This window comes from Penicillium cosmopolitanum, assembly GCF_028827165.1.
Source record: "Penicillium cosmopolitanum strain IBT 29677 chromosome Unknown utg000009l:1.0-9042332.0:1.0-9050551.0, whole genome shotgun sequence".
In the NCBI taxonomy this organism is placed as follows: Eukaryota; Fungi; Ascomycota; class Eurotiomycetes; order Eurotiales; family Aspergillaceae; genus Penicillium; species Penicillium cosmopolitanum.
The window spans coordinates 2,036,937-2,060,265 of NW_026622679.1; the positions used below are offsets into that span (position 1 = coordinate 2,036,937).

At 50.0% G+C, this 23,329-nt stretch overlaps 11 protein-coding genes across 11 annotated transcripts; 7 read left to right on the forward strand and 4 right to left on the reverse strand.

Annotated features, from left to right (window-relative positions):
- Nucleotides 1-324: 324 nt before the first annotated feature.
- On the reverse strand, nt 325-1,443 carry N7509_008861 (glycoside hydrolase family 1 protein; the record flags this gene model as incomplete). Its single annotated transcript, XM_056633498.1, has 1 exon — nt 325-1,443. The coding sequence occupies one exon, from the start codon at nt 1,441-1,443 to the stop codon at nt 325-327; it is 1,119 nt and encodes a 372-aa protein (XP_056484118.1).
- A 361-nt stretch (nt 1,444-1,804) lies between these two features.
- On the reverse strand, nt 1,805-4,036 carry N7509_008862 (glycoside hydrolase family 95 protein; the record flags this gene model as incomplete). Its single annotated transcript, XM_056633499.1, has 1 exon — nt 1,805-4,036. The coding sequence occupies one exon, from the start codon at nt 4,034-4,036 to the stop codon at nt 1,805-1,807; it is 2,232 nt and encodes a 743-aa protein (XP_056484119.1).
- Nucleotides 4,037-4,764: 728 nt separating this feature from the next.
- N7509_008863 (putative MFS sugar transporter protein) lies at nt 4,765-6,497 on the forward strand (the record flags this gene model as incomplete). The annotated part of the gene is made up of 3 exons (XM_056633500.1): nt 4,765-4,950; nt 5,011-5,796; nt 5,856-6,497. 3 exons carry the CDS (start codon nt 4,765-4,767, stop codon nt 6,495-6,497), a joined length of 1,614 nt encoding a protein of 537 aa, XP_056484120.1.
- An 867-nt stretch (nt 6,498-7,364) lies between these two features.
- On the forward strand, nt 7,365-7,775 carry N7509_008864 (uncharacterized protein; the record flags this gene model as incomplete). Its single annotated transcript, XM_056633501.1, has 1 exon — nt 7,365-7,775. One exon carries the CDS (start codon nt 7,365-7,367, stop codon nt 7,773-7,775), a length of 411 nt encoding a protein of 136 aa, XP_056484121.1.
- An 878-nt stretch (nt 7,776-8,653) lies between these two features.
- N7509_008865 (cytochrome b561 domain-containing protein) lies at nt 8,654-9,582 on the forward strand (the record flags this gene model as incomplete). Its single annotated transcript, XM_056633502.1, has 2 exons — nt 8,654-8,785; nt 9,091-9,582. 2 exons carry the CDS (start codon nt 8,654-8,656, stop codon nt 9,580-9,582), a joined length of 624 nt encoding a protein of 207 aa, XP_056484122.1.
- A 318-nt stretch (nt 9,583-9,900) lies between these two features.
- On the forward strand, nt 9,901-11,517 carry N7509_008866 (putative serine--tRNA ligase DIA4; the record flags this gene model as incomplete). Its single annotated transcript, XM_056633503.1, has 1 exon — nt 9,901-11,517. One exon carries the CDS (start codon nt 9,901-9,903, stop codon nt 11,515-11,517), a length of 1,617 nt encoding a protein of 538 aa, XP_056484123.1.
- Nucleotides 11,518-12,078: 561 nt separating this feature from the next.
- On the reverse strand, nt 12,079-13,821 carry N7509_008867 (uncharacterized protein; the record flags this gene model as incomplete). Its single annotated transcript, XM_056633504.1, has 2 exons — nt 12,079-13,230; nt 13,324-13,821. The coding sequence occupies 2 exons, from the start codon at nt 13,819-13,821 to the stop codon at nt 12,079-12,081; spliced, it is 1,650 nt and encodes a 549-aa protein (XP_056484124.1).
- A 1,086-nt stretch (nt 13,822-14,907) lies between these two features.
- Nucleotides 14,908-16,316, forward strand: ptpB (tyrosine protein phosphatase PTP1; the record flags this gene model as incomplete). The annotated part of the gene is made up of 3 exons (XM_056633505.1): nt 14,908-15,070; nt 15,133-15,398; nt 15,465-16,316. 3 exons carry the CDS (start codon nt 14,908-14,910, stop codon nt 16,314-16,316), a joined length of 1,281 nt encoding a protein of 426 aa, XP_056484125.1.
- A 1,086-nt stretch (nt 16,317-17,402) lies between these two features.
- N7509_008869 (VanZ family protein) lies at nt 17,403-18,129 on the reverse strand (the record flags this gene model as incomplete). Its single annotated transcript, XM_056633506.1, is given in 3 exon segments — nt 17,403-17,591; nt 17,609-18,021; nt 18,105-18,129. The coding sequence occupies 3 exon segments, from the start codon at nt 18,127-18,129 to the stop codon at nt 17,403-17,405; spliced, it is 627 nt and encodes a 208-aa protein (XP_056484126.1).
- A 658-nt stretch (nt 18,130-18,787) lies between these two features.
- N7509_008870 (uncharacterized protein) lies at nt 18,788-19,585 on the forward strand (the record flags this gene model as incomplete). Its single annotated transcript, XM_056633507.1, has 1 exon — nt 18,788-19,585. One exon carries the CDS (start codon nt 18,788-18,790, stop codon nt 19,583-19,585), a length of 798 nt encoding a protein of 265 aa, XP_056484127.1.
- Nucleotides 19,586-19,664: 79 nt separating this feature from the next.
- N7509_008871 (transcriptional activator SPT7) lies at nt 19,665-22,411 on the forward strand (the record flags this gene model as incomplete). The annotated part of the gene is made up of 6 exons (XM_056633508.1): nt 19,665-19,872; nt 19,940-20,405; nt 20,471-21,077; nt 21,129-21,817; nt 21,878-22,080; nt 22,134-22,411. The coding sequence occupies 6 exons, from the start codon at nt 19,665-19,667 to the stop codon at nt 22,409-22,411; spliced, it is 2,451 nt and encodes an 816-aa protein (XP_056484128.1).
- Nucleotides 22,412-23,329: the final 918 nt, after the last annotated feature.

Here is a 23,329-nt window from a genome sequence, read left to right on the forward strand (position 1 = left end):
TCCACGTTGAGCCGAAACGGTCTCCATAGCCAGCGGCCCACTCTTGATAGGGTCATTAGTTAGCATCCTATGAAATTATAGGCAAGAGATATGATTCGGGTAGATACGCACCCCAATTATCAGTAAATGTCCACGCAAAATACGAGCGAATGTCGACGCTATCTTCTTTGACAGCTCGCGCGAGCGCATTACCCACATAACCCTCAAAGAATCGAATTCGAAAAGTATCATTCAAGACCTCAGTCGTCGGGGCCACTTCTCCTGGGGCAGTAGTGCCATTTTCCGTGATAAATATTGGCATTTTGTAACGGCTGTAGATCCAGTTCAATAACTTTCGAAAACCCCCAGGTGCAGCGCGGAGCCATTCCGTATCACTTTTTTCCCGCGCGGTACACCTTGCTTATTTTCATCGAGGATCTCAACGTTTCCTTTATGATCATTGATATCCGGGGGTGATGTCCTGTGCTTCATGACAAATGTTGTATAACTGTTCATGCCATAGAACTCGGAGCTTCCCAGCACAAGCTCAGATTCCTCGGGGGTGAACCGGGGCAGCCGGTCTCCCAGTTGGGCTCTCATCGATGCGGGATAATCACCAGTCTTGTACAGTGGGTCAGCAAACCAGGCAATCTCAAACTCACGCGCTCTCTCAGCTGCGTCCTGGTCAAGCGGATCCTCTTCATCCCAAGGCTCGGACCAGTTTCCATGTAGCGTGATTCCAATCGTCCCTTTCTGACGCGGTTGAAACTCATCGCGATACATATGGGACACATGTCCATGGGAGACTAGCTGTGTATGCGCAACGGTGAATGGCTCGACAGATGAGTCCCCCTCAGAGTTCCGTTCGCGAAAAGAAGAACGCCCCGGGGCGTGAACACCAGCAGCATAGCCGGCTAGAGTATATACACCAGGCTCATTGTATGTGATCCAGTGCTTGACACGATCACCGAATCGTTCAAAGCACACTCGAGCATAGCGAATGAAGTCGGGCGTATATGCGTCTTGATTTAACATGCCTCCGTATCGATCTTCGAGAGCCTGCGGGGTGTCCCAATGAAAGAGAGTGACAAATGGAGTGATTCCATTTTGAAGTAATTCGTCAATTAGATTTGAATAGAATCGGATGCCCTGCTCGTTGACAGGGTCATTGTATCCCCCAAGGGGGATAATGCGGGACCAAGAAAGCGAAAAGCGGTAGGCATTCACGCCGTAGGACTTCATAAGTGCTACATCTTCTCGGTAAAAATCATACGCTCTGACAGCGTCATCGGGTGTGCTTCCGTCCGAGATATTGCCAGGGATATGGGCAAACTTATCCCAGATAGAGATCCCTTTGCCATCCTTATCCCAAGCGCCCTCAATCTGCGGCGCAGCTGTAGCATATCCGTGAAAGAAGTCAGACCGAAGAACGCCCTTGAGATCCTGAACTGATTTTAGATCCATTTTCAGTATTAAATCTTTAGATTAACACTGGGCATTAGATAACTTGGTAAAAGCGTGACAAAGCTCAAGCTGCAAATAAAATACCCCTGGGGATTGACTTCTCCGCTAATTGAGTACTGACAAGTTACGGCTAAGCACGTTCTTATTTATCCAGAGCACCGGTAGATGAGCGGAGTGATGCCCGTGACGAATTAGGGAATTTGGGGAAGCCGAAAGGGTACCGAGGGGTCATTGGGTTAAGACTCATCCGGTATACCATGTTAAGATGGCGGGGTAAGTAGACATCAAATTGCGGAGAGCCGGTCCCAGGAAAGACGTCGTTTACATGACGATTCTATACTATTGTGCTTGTCTGAAATTTCTATGGTGCCCTAATTATATGAAGACCAGATCCCTCAATTTCTACATGTAATCCATCACCAGGAAAACAAATCGTAGTCTTCTCTCCTAGGACGGAGGTAATCCGGACATCACTTATAACACGCCCATTCTCCCAACTGAATTCCAATTCGAATCCACCCCTGGCCCGTACCCCACGAATCGTTCCTTTCCATCCTTCTGGGCATGCAGGTAGAAGACGAACCATACCGGGCTCGTGAGATTGGACCAGCATTTCAACAATGCCTGCGCTGCCACCAAAATTACCATCGATCTGGAATGGAGGGTGGCTATCAAGAAGATTCGGCAAAGTTGATTCAGCCAACAATCGATCTAAATGTTCCTTGCACTCGTGTGTCTCTAATAGTCGAGAATGTAGATTGATGAGCCACGCACGACTCCAGCCAGTATGACCGCCGCCATTTTCAGCACGGCGCCGTAGAACCACACCACAGGCCGCCGCCAGCTCCGAATTTTGTGCTGGGGTAATGGTATTCCCAGGGTATAAAGCCCACAAATGAGAGGTATGGCGGTGGCCAGGTTCAACCTCTGCGTAGTCAAGAGCCCATTCTTGGAGGTATCCAAGGTCACTGATCTTCATCGGGGGCAATCGAGCCTGCGTAGCTTTGACTCGTTTTGAGAGATAATGGGTGGTATCTAGTTTCTTGAGAGCAGATTCAAAGACACCCAGGACCGCATCGATAATCTGGATATCAATGGTTGATCCTTCACACAAGACGCCTTTTTCTCCTTGAGAATCCAAGTATGAATTTTCCGGAGATACTGAGGGATTGGTGACAAGATGTTCACCAAGTTTATCCTCCACCAAGAAGTCTAGTAAGAATTCAACACACCCCTCTAAGATGGGAAACATGCGGCGGAGGAACTGCGAGTCGCCCACGAAGCGATAGTGCTCCCAGATATGGTAACAAAGCCACGCGCCTCCAAGTGGCCAGATAGTTGCTGGCATCCATCGATCAACCGGAGCAGTATCTGCCCATATGTCTGTACAGGAGTGTGCCGCCCAGCCCCGACATCCATACATGACCCGGGCCGTATTCTCGCCAGATTTTGCCAGGCGCTGTAAAAGTTCGAAAAGAGGCATCTCACATTCTGAAAGATTGCAAACATTTGCAGGCCAATAGCTCATTTGGAGATTGACATTTATTGTGAACTTGCCGCCCCAGGCCGGGTGGAATGAAGGATTCCAGATTCCCTGTAAATTTGCAGGAAGGGTCTTGTATCCTTCGCGGCTGCAAGATATTAGGAGGTAGCGGCCGTAGTTATGATAGAGCGCAATTAGCCCTGGGTCTCTGGAGGATTTCAGTCGTTTGTCTGTAGGTATTTCACGATTTTCGGGCTCAAGTTGCAGTTCCATCTTTTGATACAATGTCTGGTAGTCCATTCTGTGTTTTATCCAGAGCTCATCGGAAGATTGACGGAGGGCCTGGTCAAGTTCATGAGAAGTTTGCTCGGCGAGATTCTCAAAGCGAAATGTTGTTTCGGCGGCAATAAGCAGAAGAGCATCAGAAGAATTGACCACCAGGTTATTCCCGATCCTCCTGACTTTTCCATCGTCTTCGCATCGTACACGGACTGTGCAGCAAGCACGATTGCTATCTCGACCTCCTGGAGTAACATGCATCATGATAGAATTGTGTGTAGCACACAATTCATCAAGATATTCATTCGACTCGAATTCCAGTTCGCTCATCCGTGTCAAACGTAAATTAAATTGGGCTTTTGACGAAGACCGGATCCTGATGGCGATAATGCTGTCGGGATAACTGGCTATCACTTCTCTTTCATAATGAACTTCCTGATAGTCGTAAGCTACATGAGCTGTCGCATTTTTAATATCCAAAGATCGCTTATAATTATTGACCTGGGCAGGGTCGTGGCCGAAATCCAAGAAGAAAGTTCCCAGAGGCTCGTATTGCCGTTGACTGATTGGATTCGCAAAGAATGCAAGAGTAGCGATCCGTTCGGCTTCATTGTGATTTCCGGCACGAATCGCCTCTCGGAGACGAGGAAGATATACTAGGGCATCCTGTGGTGTGCGATCCTGCGGACCTCCATACCACACAGAGTCCTCGTTCAGTTGCAGTAGTTCCGTGTCAGTGCGGCCGTAAACCATAGCACCGAGGCGTCCATTGCCAACTGGTAGAGCTTCATTCCAGCTCGCCGCGGGCTGCTCATACCACAGCTCAGTCATGAATGATATGATCAAAGTTATCAAGGTCCGAGCAGCGACTTTGCGTGACAACACCCGGGGTAAATGAAGGGTTTGTGTACGGATAAAGTGATTCGGATCCCGGCAAGCGAGTTATATCCAGAGAAATTATTAACGATTCGAAATTTCCAAGCCTCCCTACAGCCTAAATTCGCCGGGGCTACAAAAGAGGCTTGGTATTCTCCCCAGATTTAGTCTAACTGCTGGTATGGGAGGATCCTTCCCCGCAGTCGCTCCCTACTGGTGGACAATTTCTAATGCATGCACGATGCCCGGGCAAACAACCAGCGAGCCAGTAGCAATGGACTCATGGAGAAAGGCTTACGCCCAGGTCAAGCAAATGAATCTAGTTCGGCTCCCCACCGCGCGGCGATGGCCAGCGTAACTGGCGCCAGCTTTCCACCGTGGCGATTGACCGCCAATCATCTTTGCTTTTTCCAACTGGACCATGTGATTCCAAGCCTAATAAAGACTATTAGCTTTTTTCGATTCCGTTTTGGCTTCGGATTCTTCAAGTCTCCGTGGCAGAATGAGCTTCGCGCTATGGGTTCGGCTGGTGGATTGGGATCCTCCTTTGATCTCGCTAAGCGACTCATACCTGTCGGAGCAGAAATACCAAGGGATAGCCCTTCCAATATCTGCCCTAGCCCGCAACAACACACTCACACACGCGCAGTTCTTACCCTTGTTTGATCTTACAAAGACCCACGATGGGCAACCCCGGCGAAACCGAGGCTAAAGTGGCCAAGCTGAAGGGCGAGGAGTACATTGAGGAAGTAGCACTTGCTCGCCTCACTGAGGAGGACCTATGGAAGCTATCTCAGGATTCACTAAGCGTCTGGTCGTGGACAGGGGCTCGACTAGGCTTAATCATGTTTGTCCATGGCTGTAATCAAGTGAGTCTCAAGCCAGTATTGCCTTGTTTGAAGCTTACAGAAAACTGATATCTCAATTAGGCAGGCTTTGGAGTTGACTGGGGGGTCATCGGAGGTATCAATTCACTAGAGGCATGGCACAAGTATCTTGGGTTCGGTACCAGTGGTAGTACCTACGGTCTCATCAACGCCCTCATGAGTATCGGAACAGTCTGTGGCGCCCCCTTTATGGGACTTGCAGACGTTATTGGTCGACGAGGAATCAATTTCGCGGGAAATGCAATCGTCATATTTGCTGCCATATTGCAGGGTTGCGCTACCAACCTACCCATGTTTATGGCCGGACGTTTCTTTATGGGATTCGGAACAGCGCTCATGTCCAGCTCTCAGTACATTGGTGAAATTTCGCCTATCCATCTTCGAGGGCGCATGGTGGGGTTTTTCGGTGCTTGCTTCCAAGTCGGCAGTCTGGCTATGCTTGGAGCAATGGTCGGACTCTCAAATCTACCAGGAAACAAATCATGGCGTATCCCCTTAATCCTCGAGGCAATTTTCCCCGCTATTGTTTGCTTGACAATCTACGTCTTGACACCGGAATCACCTCGTTATTATGTCATGAGAGGTAACCGACAAAAGGCCAAAGAAGTTATCGCCAAATACCACACGACTAGCACAAGTATTAATGAGCCAATTGTTGACATTGTAGTGACTCAGATAGAGGAGTCACTGGAGAACGACCGAAATAGCTACAGGTCATTTTGGGACTATCGTGTGTTTTTCACAAAGATCGCTCGATATAGACTGCTAGTCTTGGTACTGTATTCAATTTTCCAGCAGTGGAATGGAGGAAGCATCATAACGTACTACGTGAGTTTACCCCTTTTCTGTTGAGTCAATCGATTTTCCGCTGATACCAGGCTTGTTAGATGGTCCCGGCCCTAGAGACAGTTGGTATCGATGGTACAAAACAGCAATTAGGGATCAGCATTGGAACCACTGCGGTTTACTTCGTGTTCACAGCCGTTGGGTCACTTCTTGTTGACAAGTTCCGTCGCAGAACCTTGATCTTCTCGGGACTTATCAGCATGGTTATTTTCCAGACGGCAACGACCATCACCTCCTGGCAGTATAGCCTCAATGCCACCCATGCGGCTGCTGCGCTCACACTTCTCTGGATCTTTCTTTACCAGACTTTCTCAGCAACACTTATTGCTACGATGCATAATCTCTATCCCGTCGAAATTTTGTCTTTGCCACTCCGTGCCAAAGGAATGGGTCTGTACAGCCTAATACAAGGTGGAGCCAGTGCAGCCCAGACATATGGTATAAGTGTCGGCATCGAGAAAATTGGATACAAGATCTGGGTTGTTTATATTATTTACAACACTGTTCAACTTGTTCTATCATACTTTGTCTTCCCGGAAACTGGCGGGTTAGGTTTGGAAGAAATTGATGCTGTGTTTGAGACACCGGGCGTTCACCCGGTCAAAATGTCCCTAGGAATTCAGAAGGCCAAGAAAGAACGTGTTGCAGCTGCGCGTGATGAGGAGACAAGGTCTGGGCTTTGAATGGGCTTACATACTATCCGCAACAGCGACCTACTCTGGTTCAAATCCTGATTTTATGAACTATCGTGGAACCACGAAGTAATTTGAAGAATCATAGCTGATATTCAATTTCCATGAGCTTGACTGTAGAGAACCATGGATAAGATAATTGTAGCTGGTGATTGGGTTATCCTCACAATGCAATTATTTCAAAGGAGAGCGAAGCTCAAAGGCTGACTGTGAACAAAGAGGGCACTTCAAGGCCAAACAAATACAATGACAGTCCCCTAATTCGGAAAATAGTAATATAAATTCTTCTCCCCTAGAGATTTAGAGCTCTAATTTAATTGATCCTTTAAAATGATGTTGTCATATATTAGAAATCTGCCTTTTAATATGGCATCATTTTTCAACAGACCTTCACCTGGAAGCGTCGATGATCCAGGTGACAGAATGAGCTCACCATTGCACGTCTCTTTTGAGCAATACTGGGCTACATGCATTGATCTCCTCAAAGGCCAAATCAAAAATCTCAGTCACGTTCCCTCGAGCTACGAGGAAGTTAGCCGAAGTATGGAGCATTTGCATTCTACAGTGGCGCAGGTTTGGTTGAACACTGATCACCAAAGAGTAGATCTGGTTACATCGCATGTCAGCTCTGTACAGGTGGCTATAATGGAGTGTTCTAAATTTACAAGAGATAATCCAAATCGCTGTCGAGAAGCTGTGAGTTCAATGGTGGCTGTGCTCCGCTTTATGAGGGAAATCTATCCCGTAAAAACAATCAACCAAAGCTTGCGACGCCAAATAATCGACTTAGAGTGGAACGAGGCTCCTGATTCAAAGCATTATATTGACAGACTCATCCCTCGGTATCTTCCTAGCAGAATGCCAGACTCTTTGAAGACCCTAGATGCTCGGATCTATGCCATTCAATGGCGCGGGTCAATCTCGCTGTTGGAACTGCGGGCAACCCATCTCCGAGATCATCCCACATGGCACAGGACTGTCACAAATGAAATCAGGAAGCTCGTGAACGAAGTCGCAGATATCAAGTTTAGCGCACTTACTGAGGCCATGAGCATTGGGGCTCCTCACGAAGAGTTGATCTGCATTGCGGATCATTGCACGCTCTTCATTCTTATTGTCCGGGCACAGCTGCGGACCTTAAGTCAAAACACGGAGAAGGCTGAATGGGTAGCTTTAGTTTTGATCGAGTACATCAATTCTCTGGATTTGAACTCTGGGGATTCTATCCCATGTTGGTCGGATAGCGAAGATTTCATCTATAGTGAGTGAACATTGATTTATAACTGCTCTTTGCTCAGAACGAGTCCGTAGCAGTTGAACAGTTTCATAATCAGTTAGTACGGCATCTACCTGGTAACTTGGCAGTAATCATTACAGTATACATATTAGCAAGGGATTATCTGTTTGGGTATCCGACCAGTCAAAAGATCACTAGCATTCACATAGGCACTGGAGTAGATGGCGTATGAGTTGTCTGAGCCAAGTCTTTCAAATATGATAATATCGATGTTATTCCGTCTTCCTTTTAAGATCCAATTCGGTTGTAGGGGACGAAATTGCAGGTGTGTACGGAGTATCGTACGGATTAATTAATTATCATAAAGCTGTGTGTAGATCCTTTCTGACAGTGTGAACATGAAGCCAGCAGCGGAGTCAAATCCGCCCAGCATAAAATTATTGGAAATCAAAAACAATCTACTGCAAGGAGGGCGCATTTGTGTAACAATATGCATCATGAGCTGGACGATCTTTTGCTTTTGCCAGAATCATTGGCAATCATGCCTTGCTGACTGGCGCATTCAGCTCCACCTGAACATCCATTGATTGCGAGATCGCCATTGGAGCCGAGCATCACGCCAAACAAAGACTCTTTGTCGTGTTTCTCGAGCCAGGGAGCAGGCCAAGTCGGCGACATGCGCCATTTCTTTTCGTAAAATCATGATTACTAGCACTGGCATGCAGGGATTGGTGATAGCCATGCATTTAGCACTGCAGAAGCTTGCGGAATATGTATGTACCTATGTCCACCCACGACGCTCAACATGCTACAGTAATTATTTATATACCCTGAACCCCCCTCCCCATAGCTGAGTAAAGGTAATACTACTAGTACTAGCAGTAGTATCAGTATCACTGATCCCATAGTCATGGCCGCTGCGACTCGAATTCCCGAGGCCCACGAGCCTTTACTAGGCCAACGGGATGATCTCAACCTCCCACCGGAGCCACGCGAGAAGATCGTCGTCAATTTAATCACAGGCAAGCGGCAATCTCCTAGGGTTCGATTTGGTTCAAGCCCTTGCCATTCAGTTTTCTAATCTGAACTCGAGTAGGCACTGCGAGTGTTGTGCAAGTTGGAGTGTGGGTTGTAAGTGACACCAGTCGCCGTCCTACAACCACTGGGCAATTAAGTAACAAGTTCTAACGCGGGGGAATCTTCCAGTTGGCAGTTCTCATCTGGTCCGATATTTTGTCCCAACCACTTCGGCTTTTCACCCTCCATCCAGTCAGTCAACATCCCCCGTATCTTCTCCTCTTCTCTCCTCTCCTTGCTAACTCGGGTCCTTACCTTTTGCAATCATAGCTCTTCGGCGTCTCCGCATTGCTTCTGCAGGTGCAGGCAGCTCTGATCCTCCAGCCTACGTCGACCCCACAGCAAAAGCAGTTAGGGACTCACATCCACTACGGCATTCAGCTGGCTAGCATCCTTTGCTTTCTAGGTGCCTTCATCGTCATTGAGATCAACAAGCGCGGTCACCCACACTTTGTTTCCCTACACGGTATCCTCGGACTACTCACAGTCATCTTCGTCGTGCTACAGGCCCTCGTCGGAGTTGCGCAGTACTTCCTTCCCGTGACCATCTTTGGCAGTGTTGACGGAGGCAAACGGATCTATAAATATCATCGGTGGAGTGGCTATGCTCTGCTATTGCTGGAGGCTGCGCTTTTCCTGGCGGCGACGCAGATAGGAATCCTAGCCATTCCCACTTGGTCGGTCGTCTTGACCTTGATCTTGATTCTGCTTGGGTTGGGGACGAGGATTAAAAAGCGCAAGTTGGGTCTGGGAAATCACTGAAGCAAAATCTTTCCATTATGATATCGTTCCAAGGTTGTTCCAAGGTTGTTCTTTTCGGGCATACATGACGATCCTCGAAATTGCTAGTATGGTGAGATCACCATTTCGAAATATCAGGTTCCAAATGTAAATATAGTAGTAACTTGAAATATAAAGATAAAAATATCGAGTAAACTACTACTACTAGTACATAGTAAAACAACTTGAACACTGGAGAGCGGCCCCACCAAGACGATCCACCGGAAACAATCCACGCCGATTCTCCCTTCTCTCCGAGTCCTCCATTCAGGTTCAACTTCAACTTCTCTTATCTTCTTCATGGCACCCTCCCCCTCCCCCTATACCTGCTTTAATTGCAGGTTCGCTTTGAACTTCCATACAAAACGACTCTCACCACCGCGCCCTTTCGCCGGATCTCGCCAGGTCCATCAGATTCTCCGCCCTGCAACTGCCCCGAAGCCCACCCCGGACGTCAAAAATATCCGCCAAAATGCCGAGCTCCACGCCAGGAATTGCGTAGAGCGGAACTATGCCGCTCATGCGGATTATCCATCGAAGATTCAAATTTTGTCCGAAGAGGTCAGGCAACTCGACCACGATCTGAAGACGCCACGCTCCCGCATCAAACAGCTCGAGAAGACCATCGCGAAGCTGTCAATTGCAGCACGCCAGGAGGCCGGCAAGGATGGGGCGACTGGCAATAACGCTAAGGGAGAGCTTTCAACCCTCAAGTCAGAGGCACAGCGATTAAAAGACGAGTCGCACACCATGACAGTGCGCAAGTCAACATGCGACGACGAAATCACCCGCCTCGCCTTATCCCTCCCGAACCTCTCGTCCGCGAAAACCCCAATCGGAGATGACCCTCGTCTAGTCAATTACCTCAATCTTGACCCGAATACGCCACCCACATGGACGCGCCAGTCACCAGCGGAGCTCACAGCCCGATCACACGTTACAATCGGTACCAAGCTGGGTCTCATCGACTTCGCCAGCTCCGCAACAACAACCGGGTGGGGATGGTATTTTCTCATAAACGAGGGAGCAATGCTGGAGCAGGCCCTAGTCCAGTACGCGCTGAGTGTTGCACGGCGTCGTGGATGGCGAACTGTCGCGCCACCATCAATCGTCTACTCCTACATCGCAGAGGCGTGTGGGTTCCAACCGCGCGATCAGAATAATGAGCAACAGATCTGGTCCATTGAACAAACTGAACGCGATCGGGATACCAAACCCCAACGCTCCTTGACCGGCACTGCAGAGATCCCACTTGCGGCCATGTATGCAGGTCGCGATATCGACGCTGGCGATCTGCCTCTGAAGCTGGTAGGCGCTAGTCGCTGCTACCGCGCCGAAGCGGGCTCGCGTGGTGTCGATACCAAGGGTCTGTATCGAGTCCACGAGTTTACCAAGGTGGAAATGTTCGGCTGGGCAGACAATGTTCCCACCGACTCCTCCGGTTCCACCAAAGCAACTTCCGATGACATTTTCTCTGAGCTGCTGGACATCCAGACGGAAATCTTGACATCTTTGCACCTCCCTTGCCGCGTGTTGGAGATGCCAAGCACTGATCTCGGAGCGAGCGCAAGTCGCAAGCGTGATATCGAGGCCCTTTTCCCCTCGCGATTCCGCCCAACTACCACCTCCACTGGACCTGACTCGGCCTTGGAATGGTTGGAGTCAGCTTGGGGCGAAGTGACGTCCGCTTCTATCTGCACAGACTACCAAAGTCGACGATTGGCGACTCGTGTCCGTGGCGGTGCGGCCAAGGACTCTCGCTTCCCGCATACCGTTAATGGTACAGCAATGGCTGTTCCACGCGTGTTGGCTGCTATCTTGGAGAATAACTGGGATGCAGAAAATGGCGTTGTCGTTATCCCGGAGGTCTTGCGCCCTTGGATGGATGGCATGGAGACGATTGGTCAACGAGATTAGAGTCGGAAGGATGAGAAAACATCTCTCCCGCATGTATACTACTATGGCTGAGTTATTATGTTATGTTAGGAAACTGTAATCTATTGAAGCATCCCAGGGGGGATTATCATTGATCGCAAAATGTTTTCAACTTATTTCCAGGTGTCTGGAGTGAATGGCATCGAAATCTAATAATTGCCATGCAGCATTATCTAGAAACGCCTCAGAAGTATGAAACACCGACCTGTATAATTGGAGATGCATAGGTGTTGGGAAAGTGATAAACATAGCCGATTCATGACATCATCATAACACATTAACTAGAAAGTCGAGATAAGGGGCATCAAAATATTGGACACATAACATCGTCTGGTAGATAGCCAAGGAGTAGGGGCACACTCGCTGCTCTCGAGCTGGCCAGCAGTCCAAAGAAGCAGAAAATGGGGATTTCCAAGACGCCAGAAGAAAACAGAAAGGATAACTAAAAGTGGAAATATGCTAGGCGCCGCAAATCAAAAAATCGAGAAATAAAGGGTATAAAGGGTGTGGGGAAGGGGAAGAATAAGAAAAGCAGCCGTGACATCAACCCCATGGCATGTCACTCTCCTCCACGCGGGTGCAGGTTAAATAAGGCAAGCCCGGTGCGGGAGTACTCTCGCGAGCCCCGGTGGCAGAGGTGTTCTGCTCAGCGCTAGGCTTCAGCTCCAATTCGAGAAAGTTCCGCATAAGCGGTTTGACGATTTCTCGAGCTAATCGTTTGATTTCATCCATCTTGCGTTCAAAGCGTTTCAAAGTCTCTCTGGAATAGAGGGAATCGGCAGAAGGGGTCGGGTGGAGCTTGAGAAAGCGTTTGATCTCGTCATGAGGCAGATAATCCTGTGGAGAGGGAGACCCGATCAATCTATACACTCGAGCTGCGGGGTCTGCCGGTGCGGTCGGTCTAGACGAGCCGGTTTGAGACCCTTGTCCTATTGGAGGAGGAGCGCTGTTGGCGTTGGTCGAGTTCTTGAGGATGGGCGCTGGGGGAGGAGTTGTGCTTTCAATCAACCATTGGCGGAAAAGTGAGACAGCCAACCAGTCTAGATATGCGTTTGATGGCCCAACACGCTCGCCACGGGAGGTGGTCAAGGACAGGCGAAAAAGCTTAGATTCCACGCGCGCTTTGAGATCTTCGAGGTCCTCGTACTTGTCTTCAATCAGGTCGAGGACAGAGTCTGGGAGAGGAGCGTATGAGCCGTTGCGCAAGTTGGGCAAAGCCGCGGGCCATTGACCCACGACGTGGACCAAGGCTTCGGAGAAAATCACTCGACTGCGTGCGAGATAGCCTAACTTGAGGTAGCTCGGTGGGTACTTGGCGATTTGTTTAAAGAGTCGCGAGCCGAATCCTAAGAGGTGATGGTCGACACGAGGCCCGGTTACTGGCAACGCATCGTACATTTCCGCTAAGGCGAGTAGAGACTTGCACTCTGTATAGGCCGCGGCGATATTCACGCTGTTGATATTGGGCGTGTGGTTGTAGAAGAGACGGAACAAGTTGTCGTAGTCCCGGATCAACGGAGGGAGGGTACTACTCGGGTCTCCAGCAGTCTGGGGCAAATGAACCACTGACTGGGCTGGCATTCCCGTCAAATTAGCCATGGATCGGAAAAATCCCGCTTGAGAATTCGACGGCTTGGTTATTGCTTGCGAGAATGGCGCCGGGTGGCCGGTGGAGATTGGGGAGAAGCTCGATTGCTATTGAAGAAGAGGTGAGCCGCTGTCATTTTGGTTATGCGGGAGAAGGTGTAAGTGTGTAGGTTGACGGTTAGGTGACCGTTTCAAACTCACTCTTTGGACTAAGACGGGTACTTCGTCTTGCGCACAACTTTCCCAGCCAAGTTCATAGCGCCAACGACGCTTCTCTCCTGGCCGGGCTGGCAGTCCACCCCCGTCTGACTGAACCACTGTAGATCCGTTTGATAGGGAGTCCTCCTCGCTTAGGCGCGATAGGGAGCTATCGGTCTTCGGAGGACCGGCTGTGATTTGTCGCGACCATTCCTCAGTCGTGCTTGTCTCAAAGAAACCCGAGCATTGCGCCAGGATCAATCGATGGAGGAGGTAGCGTCTCTCCTGCGATCCGGCACGGATCACGATTTCGGTATCACCGGTGTATGCGAATACGGGGAAATCATTGGAAGAGGGTTGTAGAGAGGAACTTCCATGATGTGAGCGACCTGATCGATGTCGTCGGTGGGAGTGGGAGAGGGAGTGGGAGTGTCGCGACACGACCGACGGGGTACTCTGGTTGGGTGCGACGCGATCGAGGACCTGGGCGGAGGAGACCATATCGCCAAATCGAGGATAGGAATATGGGTAGAAATGGTGCGCGGGAGATTCACACCCGTCAAGGGCACGTGGGAGGCGGCATCAAAAAGACGCTGAAAGGACAGGGGGTATGAAAGGCGAAAGGTGAAGCCCTGTGAAAGGGACTCGGAGTGTAGAGAAGAGTAGAGAATAGTAGAATATACTTTGGCGCCGGCGGGTTTGTTTTTTCCCGCGGGACTGGACCTCGGTGGATTTAGAAAGTAATATTAGTGTAGAATAAGAAATAAGAACAGAAAAAAAACAAAGTATGCGATAACCTTGGAAGCCGAAATACCCTACATTCTAACTACGAGTACACCTGGTGTTCCTGGCAAAGTCCGATCGCCGCACGCAGACGCAGCTGAGACTCGCAAGTGGCAAAAGTCCCCGCCAATTACCAATCGGTTTCGGTTCAAGTTTAGGGTCTATAGAGGTAGGTATGTATCTATCTATAGGACTAGGTATACACTTCTAATTCCGGAACTGGAACTGGCAGTGGTACTCGAGCATCGAATCCATTTATCCTTCCCTTCTCTTCTCTTCCTCTTCCTCTTCCCCTCCACTTCCTCCACTTCCTCCACTCCCTCCGGATTCCCATCTCCTCCACCCTCCTCCTTTTGCGCGCACTCTTGGCTTTTTGACCCGCCGGGAGAAAATAAAAATACTCGTACTTCCTACCCCCCCCGCGTGTTCTCGGTTTCGTTCTTCTGCTGGCGGAGTCCGTCCGGCTTTATACGAGGTCACACGTTGCGCTATTGCGACGCTCCTCATCTCCTGTCTCGACGCCCAAACCCCTCCACGATCTCCAGAAATCTGGCCCTGGACACACCTTCCCGGGACAGCTATTATAGCTGTCCCGATCTGTCGTCCCTGCAGATTTCCCACTATTCCGCCGCCGCCTACGGTATCGACCAGGACATTACGACCGACCCCGAACAGTCTCGCCCCTCCTCCCCGGACTCCGCTGCCCCGCGCGTGAAAAAACGCTTCAACAGCCACGCCGTCTCGAAGAAAGCCCGCGTTGTGTTTGGCAAGGTTCGCGCATTCCACCGGGTCGCCGCCGCCAAGATGGCCCACCCGTCTATCAAGATCGATACCAGTGTACAGACAGCCAAGCGCGGCTTGCCGGATGAGGCCGGCATCGACCTACCAGACGCTGAACAAGGGAATCCCAGGTTGGAGGATGGAAACACAGAGGATCTTCCCCCATTCCTGTGTCAATCTGTCGCCGGTGAGTGGAGGTGCTGCATGCAGCCTTTCGGAGCATTACTGACCGCTTGGCTCATCTTGCAGAGATTCACGACAAGTTTGAAGATTTGGAATGGATGCAGAGAACCCGGTTGACCGAGGGCATGCTGTCTAACGACCCTACCCATCCCTTTGCTCTTGAAACAGACCCCAAGGTCAAGGCGAGGAACCGATATATCAATGTGCAGGCCTGGGCGAATTGTCGCATCCATCTGCGGGTACCCGCTGGGGAGTGTGATTTCATCAACGCCTCGCCGATTACCCTCAGGGATACGGTCACGGAAGAGGAGAGAAGATATATTGCGACACAGGTAGGTGACAGCTCACAAAGTTTGTCTGTGATAGATCAAGTCGAATCGGGGCTAATCGATCCACAGGGTCCCAAGCTCGGACATTTCTCTCATTTCTGGCACATGGTCTTCCACGAAAGCAAGGAGGTCGGCGTCATCGTCATGCTTACCCAGACCTTCGAGGCAGGCCGAGAGAAATGCGCCCAATACTTCCCGTTGGACTCGGAGCAGGACTCGATGATTCTTACGACGGAGGAATCAGATCCATTTGTGACTGACGAATCCGAGGATGGCTCTGGGGTCATTGGCAAAGTGACTCTCTTAGAGTCTACATTTGACCCAAAAGCGCGCTCTGAAATCCGCAAGCTCGAGTTGACCATCGGCTCCGAATCGAAGATCATCTGGCACTTCCTCTTTGCAGGTTGGGCAGACTATTCGAAACCTGAAGGGAATGATCGCGAGGCACTTCTTGAGCTGATCAGGCTTTCGGCTTCTAAATCCGGCCCGGATAATCCACGTGTGGTGCACTGCAGCGCGGGTGTCGGTCGAACAGGAACCTTCATCGCTCTCGATCATTTACTGGAAGAGCTCGAATCGGGCCAACTGCTGCAAGTAAGCGACGCAGAATCGGACCCTGTTTTTGAAACAGTCAGCCAAATGCGCGAGCAACGGATGATGATGGTGTACAATGAGATGCAGATGCAATTTGTTTATGAAGTATTGCGAGAGCAGACTGACATGAAGTTGGGGAAGCTTCCAACTCACAATGACCAGTCACCTGGAAGCCAGTGTGAGCCCCGATCTGCAAAAGTGGCCAAGTTGAATGACCATGCGGATTATCTGCCCGCGTCGAAACCTGAATTGGAAGCCGTCCCAGACCGTGTTCCAACTCCGACGCGCAGCTGGTCTAGATCGTCCGAGGTCTCTGACAGCGACTAATGGACGCGATATGTCGTCCTCCCAAATACCCCTTGCTGTTCATTCTCACGTCTTCGAGTACCCGCCTCTCATGGTCTCATTCTCGACATTTATGTTCAATTTTCCCCATCGCGATGTGATCACGAGTCCTTTTCTTTGTCTTACCTTGCCTATCATCCTCCTTTTTTTGTCTGCATCATATCATTGTACCCGGTGTTTGCGACTTGTTGGCTTGTTCCCTTCCACGTTCCCCTAGCTCTTTGTTCATGACTTTTACGTTCCCCGGTATACACCCACGTCTCCTCTTTCCCATTTTTCAAATACCCCCTAGTGTGCATGGTCGTTTTTGCCTCTTGCGTTGTATGTAGCTGTGCCCGCCGACGGGGGATGTCTAGTTTCGCATTAGAATTGCTGTATATTAGCGGATCTCCTAGTGGTCCAGCCCGAGCGCCTATTGTTCCTTATGCGAATGCCCACTATGGCAGGTTTGTATTCTACGCAGCAGTTGCCCACAAAATTCATGTACATCAGTCATTTAGAATCTCAAAATGGGCGACTAAGTGAAAGACCGTCGGATATCTAGACACCCAACACTTAAGCTTCTTATTTGGGGCCCTGGTTTGTCCACTTCTGGAGCGCTCGGCTAGTGATTTGAGGATTGCAATTTTCTAGAAAGATTCCTCTTTTCCTGTTGGTCCTTCCTCTAAGTTCCTGCAACTTTTTCATGCCTTATAGAAGAACCTTGGAATGCTCATTCTACCTGAGTCTTCTGAACTGGTGGTGAAATTTTGTACACTTGATTGAATACATAGACCTTATTTCCCCGAAAGCATTGCAAGAAGATTATAAGCCAGTATCAAAGAGCTGGACTTCCAAATGTACTAGTATCTTTCCATAATAAATATAACCGACATGTCCTACATCGGCGATAGAAACGACATAACTAATGCGATACGAAACATAATCACAGAAGCCGACAACAAGTATCATATCGACATAAATTCGATCAATGCACCATTCATCATAAGAGTTAAATTTGGTAAATTTCGGCCGAGAAATGCTGGGGTCAAAATTCATAAGCGATTTCTGTGGCCCTATACGCAACGATCAGTCACTGCGTTTCACGGCCTCATCTCCAGCCACGTGGCCATTTTCGTGGTAGCTCGGAGGCGCTGTCTCAGAAGGCCCAGGGCCATCTTCGGTATCCCAGTTATCCACTGCGTTTTCATCCCAGTTGTCTACCTCCTGCTCGAGGTTTGTCACACCGGACTCTTGAGGGCTCATTTCTTCCTCTTCCTGGAGCGTGCCCCGACACCGGTGCCAAGCTCGACATCATCATCTGCATTGCCATCCACCATTCCATAGCGACTGGCTCGGCGGCGCTCTAACATGCGGCGGTGATACCAGCCACAGATGCCAATTGCGCCGAGACTTCCGACCACATTGGCAATAATGTCAAATAGGTCAAAGTCTCGACCATTAGGAAGTAAGCCCTGGATAACCTCGGAGCCAACGCCCAAGCCCAGCGTACAGACCACCAGTGTGAGATGCAAGTTACGCCGGCGCGACGTATCAACAATCCAGTAGAAGGCGACCGACAGTAGGAAAAAGGTCACCAGATGCAGAAATTTGTCATTGGGTTGTAGATTCGCAGGTATAGACGACGAGGTATTATGCGGGAGGAGACCGATATAGGCGGCGAGAATTAACAGGAAGACGAATGCTCCTAAGAGGTGTTGGGTTAGCCCGGACGAACCGCCAAGATGGTGTCGGGGGGATGGATGCCGGAGCCGAGGAAGCTGAACCTACCTGCGAAAGGATAGCGGATCCTCATGATGAGGAAGTGAAAGACAATTGGGCGTACAAGCTATAGCTTCGGCTTCTTCGTGAGGTCTTTAGTAGTGGTTGTGGTAAGTTTGTTGGGGTTGGAGTGGGTGGAGAGCAGCAAAGTGGACGTTGATCGATTTGGCCCCAGCTGTTGCCTTATGCGTCATATGCGGAGAGACGGGATGGAGGGAGAGCCACCGAGGAAGAAGAGGAGCTCGAGGGTCAGAGCATGACTGGGTAGGGGAGTGAGGTCAGAGGCAGTAGAGTACTGGATTAAAAGCAAAGAGATATAAGAGAGGTGTCCTAGATATAGGAATGATGCCTAGTAAGAGTATCGCGCTACCCCGAAATGGCGGGGAAAAAGGCCCTGCGAAGGGCAAGCGCGAACGCCAAATTGCCGCGATCCGCCGCCTTCGCGCCTGCCGTGAGTTCATCCCCATCCGAGAAACTTCCCTACAGAAGACTTCAACTTCTTCATCAAACCTCGCCGCCGTGCCATCGTTGTGGCCATTTTCGACATTGCCTGACGTTTCGGGCGACTGTGCGGCACCCCTCTATGCCTTTTTTCCCTCCTCAAACGCCCTTGTCGTGATTTCTCGGCCCGTGATCCCAACCGTGGAGGATCGAGTATCACCCGCCCCCAGAACCGGGGTTTTGGAGCGAGCATGTCGCTTGGTCACAACGCCTGGCCCCCGGGCAATACACGTCCGCCGGACGACCATCAGGAGTCGCCTCGACCTGTCAATGGCTTGGTCAAGACATTGTCTGGTTCGCGCACTCCCCAGGTACGCGGCTCTGTCAGCGCCGACGGGCCGAACCCCAGTAGTATGACATCGGAGCCAGACCTCACCCTCGAAGAAGACCCGCGCATTGCTCAATTTCGTGATCTCTATCGGCGCAGTGAGGCTAAAATAAACGCGCTTTTCTCTGGTCATTATGCTGCGGATGACCCTACAACCGCCGCGATCGCGGAGACGGAACAGCCCGACGCCGGAACCGAACGCGTTGATGCGCCGGCACCCCCTACAGCTCCACCAGCTAAACCTACGCGTAAAATGGATGACGATTACGATGACTACGATGAGGATGATGATGCAGATATGGAAGATGCAACCGAATCGCCTCTGAAGAGCAAGTCCGTGCCCCCATCGCAAGACCCCAGCGCCGCTACCCTACCCGTTCAACGACCCGGTACCGCAGCTTCCACCAGTATCGATGGATCAAAAGAAACAAAGAAAGAATCAGTGGAGGACATCCGAAAGCAACTCGAAGAAGACAAGAAAGCTACAGAGGAAGCTGCTAAGCGGAGCTTTCATACGTTATTCTATACCCTTGAGAACGATCGCGACGCCATGCTGGACCAGCAACGATTGGAAGAGTCTGAGCGACAAGTCGAGGCAGAAATTTCAGGCCAGGCTGGCTCTGGTGGTAACAACGCGGCTGGCGGACCGAAACGGATATAGCTCTCTGAGCAATACAAACCTGGGTGCATCTAGTTTGACACTCAAGAATTTGATCGCCCGGATCGACAAAAAGCGGGATATGGTCCAGGCCTCTGATGCCGAATTGCGAAGCCTCCTCAGTGAAGTTCGAAAGAATCGCAGTAAATGGGCCAGCGAGGATAAGATTGGCCAAGAAGAGCTTTACGAAGCTGCAGAGAAGGTCTTGAGTGAACTCAAAGCCATGACAGAACATTCTACGGCCTTCCTGACTCGTGTCAACAAACGTGATGCCCCGGATTACTATACCAGTAAGTAATGATCCCAATTATGCTCGGGCTTCCAGCAGTGATTGCAAGTTCTAACATTGAAAAACAGTAATCAAACATCCAATGGACCTCGGAAGCATGACCAAGAAGCTTAAGGGCATACAGTATCGATCGAAGCAAGACTTCGTCGATGATCTGAATCTGATTTGGGCCAACTGCCTGAAGTATAACACGAATCCTGAGCATTTCTTGCGAAAGCATGCTCTCTACATGCGAAAGGAAACTGAGAAGCTGGTTCCTCTCATTCCAGAAATTGTCATTAGAGACCGTGCTGAGGTCGAAGCGGAAGAGCGTCGTTTGCAAAGAGAAGAGCTTGACGGCGCAGATGAAAGCGACGATGAGCCTATCATGTCTTCAAGGGGTAGAAAGGCCCCCGGAAAATCTTCCAAGAAAGGCACCGCGCCTGCTCGAAACACCCCTAGCGGCTCCGAAGGCCCTCGTGACACAGCTGCATCCCAGCCTCCGGCGCCGCTTGGAGCAGACTCCGATACGGCTATGGAGCCAACCCAGAATGGGTTTTCTACCCCACCCCGGGCTCCCACACTCCATCTGACCCTTTAGGGCTGGGGGCTGCCGCAAGCCAACAGGACGATGCCATGGACATCGACGTACCATCGGCACCAACTATTGCTTTGAGCGCCATCTCAATCCCCGGGGCTGATGTGGAAGACCCGGAGTTCAAGGTGTGGAAGCAAGTGACAAAGAAAGATCGAGCAATCATCGCTGCAGAGCGACACCGTCTTCTCAAGGGCAACAAGCTCAATGCTGACGAACCTGCTCTCCTTCGAACCAAGGCTGGCATGCGCCGGTGGCTTCGGCATGAGAAACAAGCTGCTGCTGAAGCTGATGAAATTCATGATTCTGGGACTCAGGCCATGGAGCCTCAAGCTGGCAAGGAATCACTCGCAGAAGGAATTGAGGTGGAGGAAGACCAAATGCTTCCGTATTATTACGACGTGATGTCTGGTGTTCCTGACCTTTCGCAACGATTGATTTGGAAAGAAGACGCAGAAGGCAATGTTGTCGACGCCTCGGAAGAGTATCTCAGAATTTTGCCAAAGGGTTCATTTACTCAGCCCGAAAGCAAACTAACCCAGAGATTCACTGCAAACATGCGACAGTTACAAGAAACCCGCAAGATTTGCTCAAAGATAGGAATTGTGAAGCAGATGCAGCTGCAATCCCAGGTATGTTAATCCACTCGCCCCTTACATTCAATTAGTCTAATCTCTACCTAGATGTATCAAAACCAATTCCAAAAATATGACCCGGTTCCTTTCGGGGAACAGGACGTTCTACCTCATGTTATGAACGATAATGGGCCCGTCATTGCCCCTGGAACCTGCCGAGCAGCTCTGCAAAGAGCCGTCGCTAAGATATTCTATCATACTGGATTTGAAGAGTATCAGCCATCCGCCATTGAGGTCGCAACAGATGTTGCATCGGATTTCTTCCAAAAGATTGGCGAGACTGTCAAATCCTACATGGAAGTTCCCAAGGTGCCAGCAACCGGATCCCAAGAAACTGCAACCTCGAACTCGGAATGGAAACCGGCTTACACGGAGCCAGAAGTTGTTCTTCACACGCTTTCGGGCGTGGGACTTGATATCGAGGAATTGGAGTCTTACATCAAAGACGACGTTGAGAGACTCGGGACAAAACTCTCCACTGCCCATGATCGTCTCAAGTCCTTACTTACTGAAATGCTTCGGCCTGCTCTTGCAGATGCTGGCGAGGACGGCTCAAATGCGTTCAATGATGGAAGCGAGCAATTTGTTGGCGGAGACTTCGCTGAAGACATCGATGAGGATTTCTTCGGGTTCAAGGAGTTAGGTTTGGATCGCGAATTTGGTCTCGCAACACTTAGTGTTCCTCTGCACCTGCTTCAGAACCGCATGTATAACGCGGCCCAGTCGCAGAACACCAGGTATGTGCCGAATATCACCCTTCCAAAATTCATTTTCAGAGAGCTAATCTTCTGTTTTAGTACCACTCAAACCGTCACGATTTTCCCAACTCCGCCTCCATACTCACGCATATCAGTGGACAATTTGCCGGGGCAAATTGGTCTACTTCAAGCTTTCTTCAAAGGGAAGTTGGATGCAAACAGCGATGAACCGCTGGTTGAGGATCTTGAGCTTCCTCCCAAGCAACGACCCATGGCAGTCAAGCCTCGTCTTCCCGCTTCTGGTAAGATTCCGCCACTGGCTGGTGTTTCTGCGCCGAACACGAGCCCGCAAAAGCGTCCCCGCCGTCTAATACGGCCGGGTTGTTCAAAGCCGGGGGTTCGGAACCAAGCAAAAAGAAGTCAAAAAAGAACAGCGGTGTTGCGCTGGAGATGCCTAACTTCAATGATGTCGATGGCGATGGCGATCAAGCACCTTCTATAGATGGCATCAAGGATTTCACAGGTACTGATGCCAATCCCAAGCCTACCGACGGTTCGAACGTGGATAGTGTTGGCGAGGCTCAGCAGCAAGACAACCCCAACATGACTATGACTAACGGCACCACGGCATAATCGCTGTGCGATAGCATCTGGGAATCCCAGTCCTCGACTCACGACCTTCATTCACTTTCTCTCTTTCCGTTATCGAGTGCCGGCCTTTTCTCCATGAACCAACTATTTCCTTTTGTTCTCTATGCCTCTTACTGCTCTCCATGCATTTTCATATTTGAGAACCGACACCGAGAAGGTGGATACGACGATCCATGGGGAAACAAAGGGCGAGATGAATACGCTGGAGCCTCATGGCTGGGGATCATTTCGAAGATCCGGACCATGCCTGTTATGTATTATTTTCTTTTTTTGTTTGCTTCCACGCTGGGCTGCCATGTAATGCTCTATCTAATCTTGTATTCTGGCATTTTGCATGTATATTAACATAACGTCGCCAGGTGGCTTTTACCTTTTCTTCTTGATTTTCTCTTCCTCGTATGTAGACTACCCGATTTCTGGAGAATTGACCGCCGATTGTATTGTCCGTCTGGTGAAGAATGCTGTGTTCATGATTGAGTCCAAAGGATACCTAGGTAGTTACTAGTTCTTTTCACCAACTTCCCGTGTTCAAAGCGCATGGTCGAAACGCTAACTACTTGTACTATTGACATGACCATTATACGCAGCGAAGGGGCCGACAAATACTAATTTTGAACGGCTTTAGGAGATAAGCACTACGGATCTGAAACTTTTACATCAAGGCACAAGTAGATAGTTAATTAACTACCCCGGATGTAGGTACTGTATTGACTATCGAAACTGATTGATAACCTCACTTCCCCGTTCCCTGCCCCCGAAAACCACCAGACCAAGTCCAGTCGATTGAAACCCAGTGACGCCGCGCCTAATTCTCAAATATTAAAGAAACAAAAGAGAAACCAAGGCACTACAATCTAGGGATCCAAGAACCTTTGATGACCATGTGGAGGGGACAGGTAC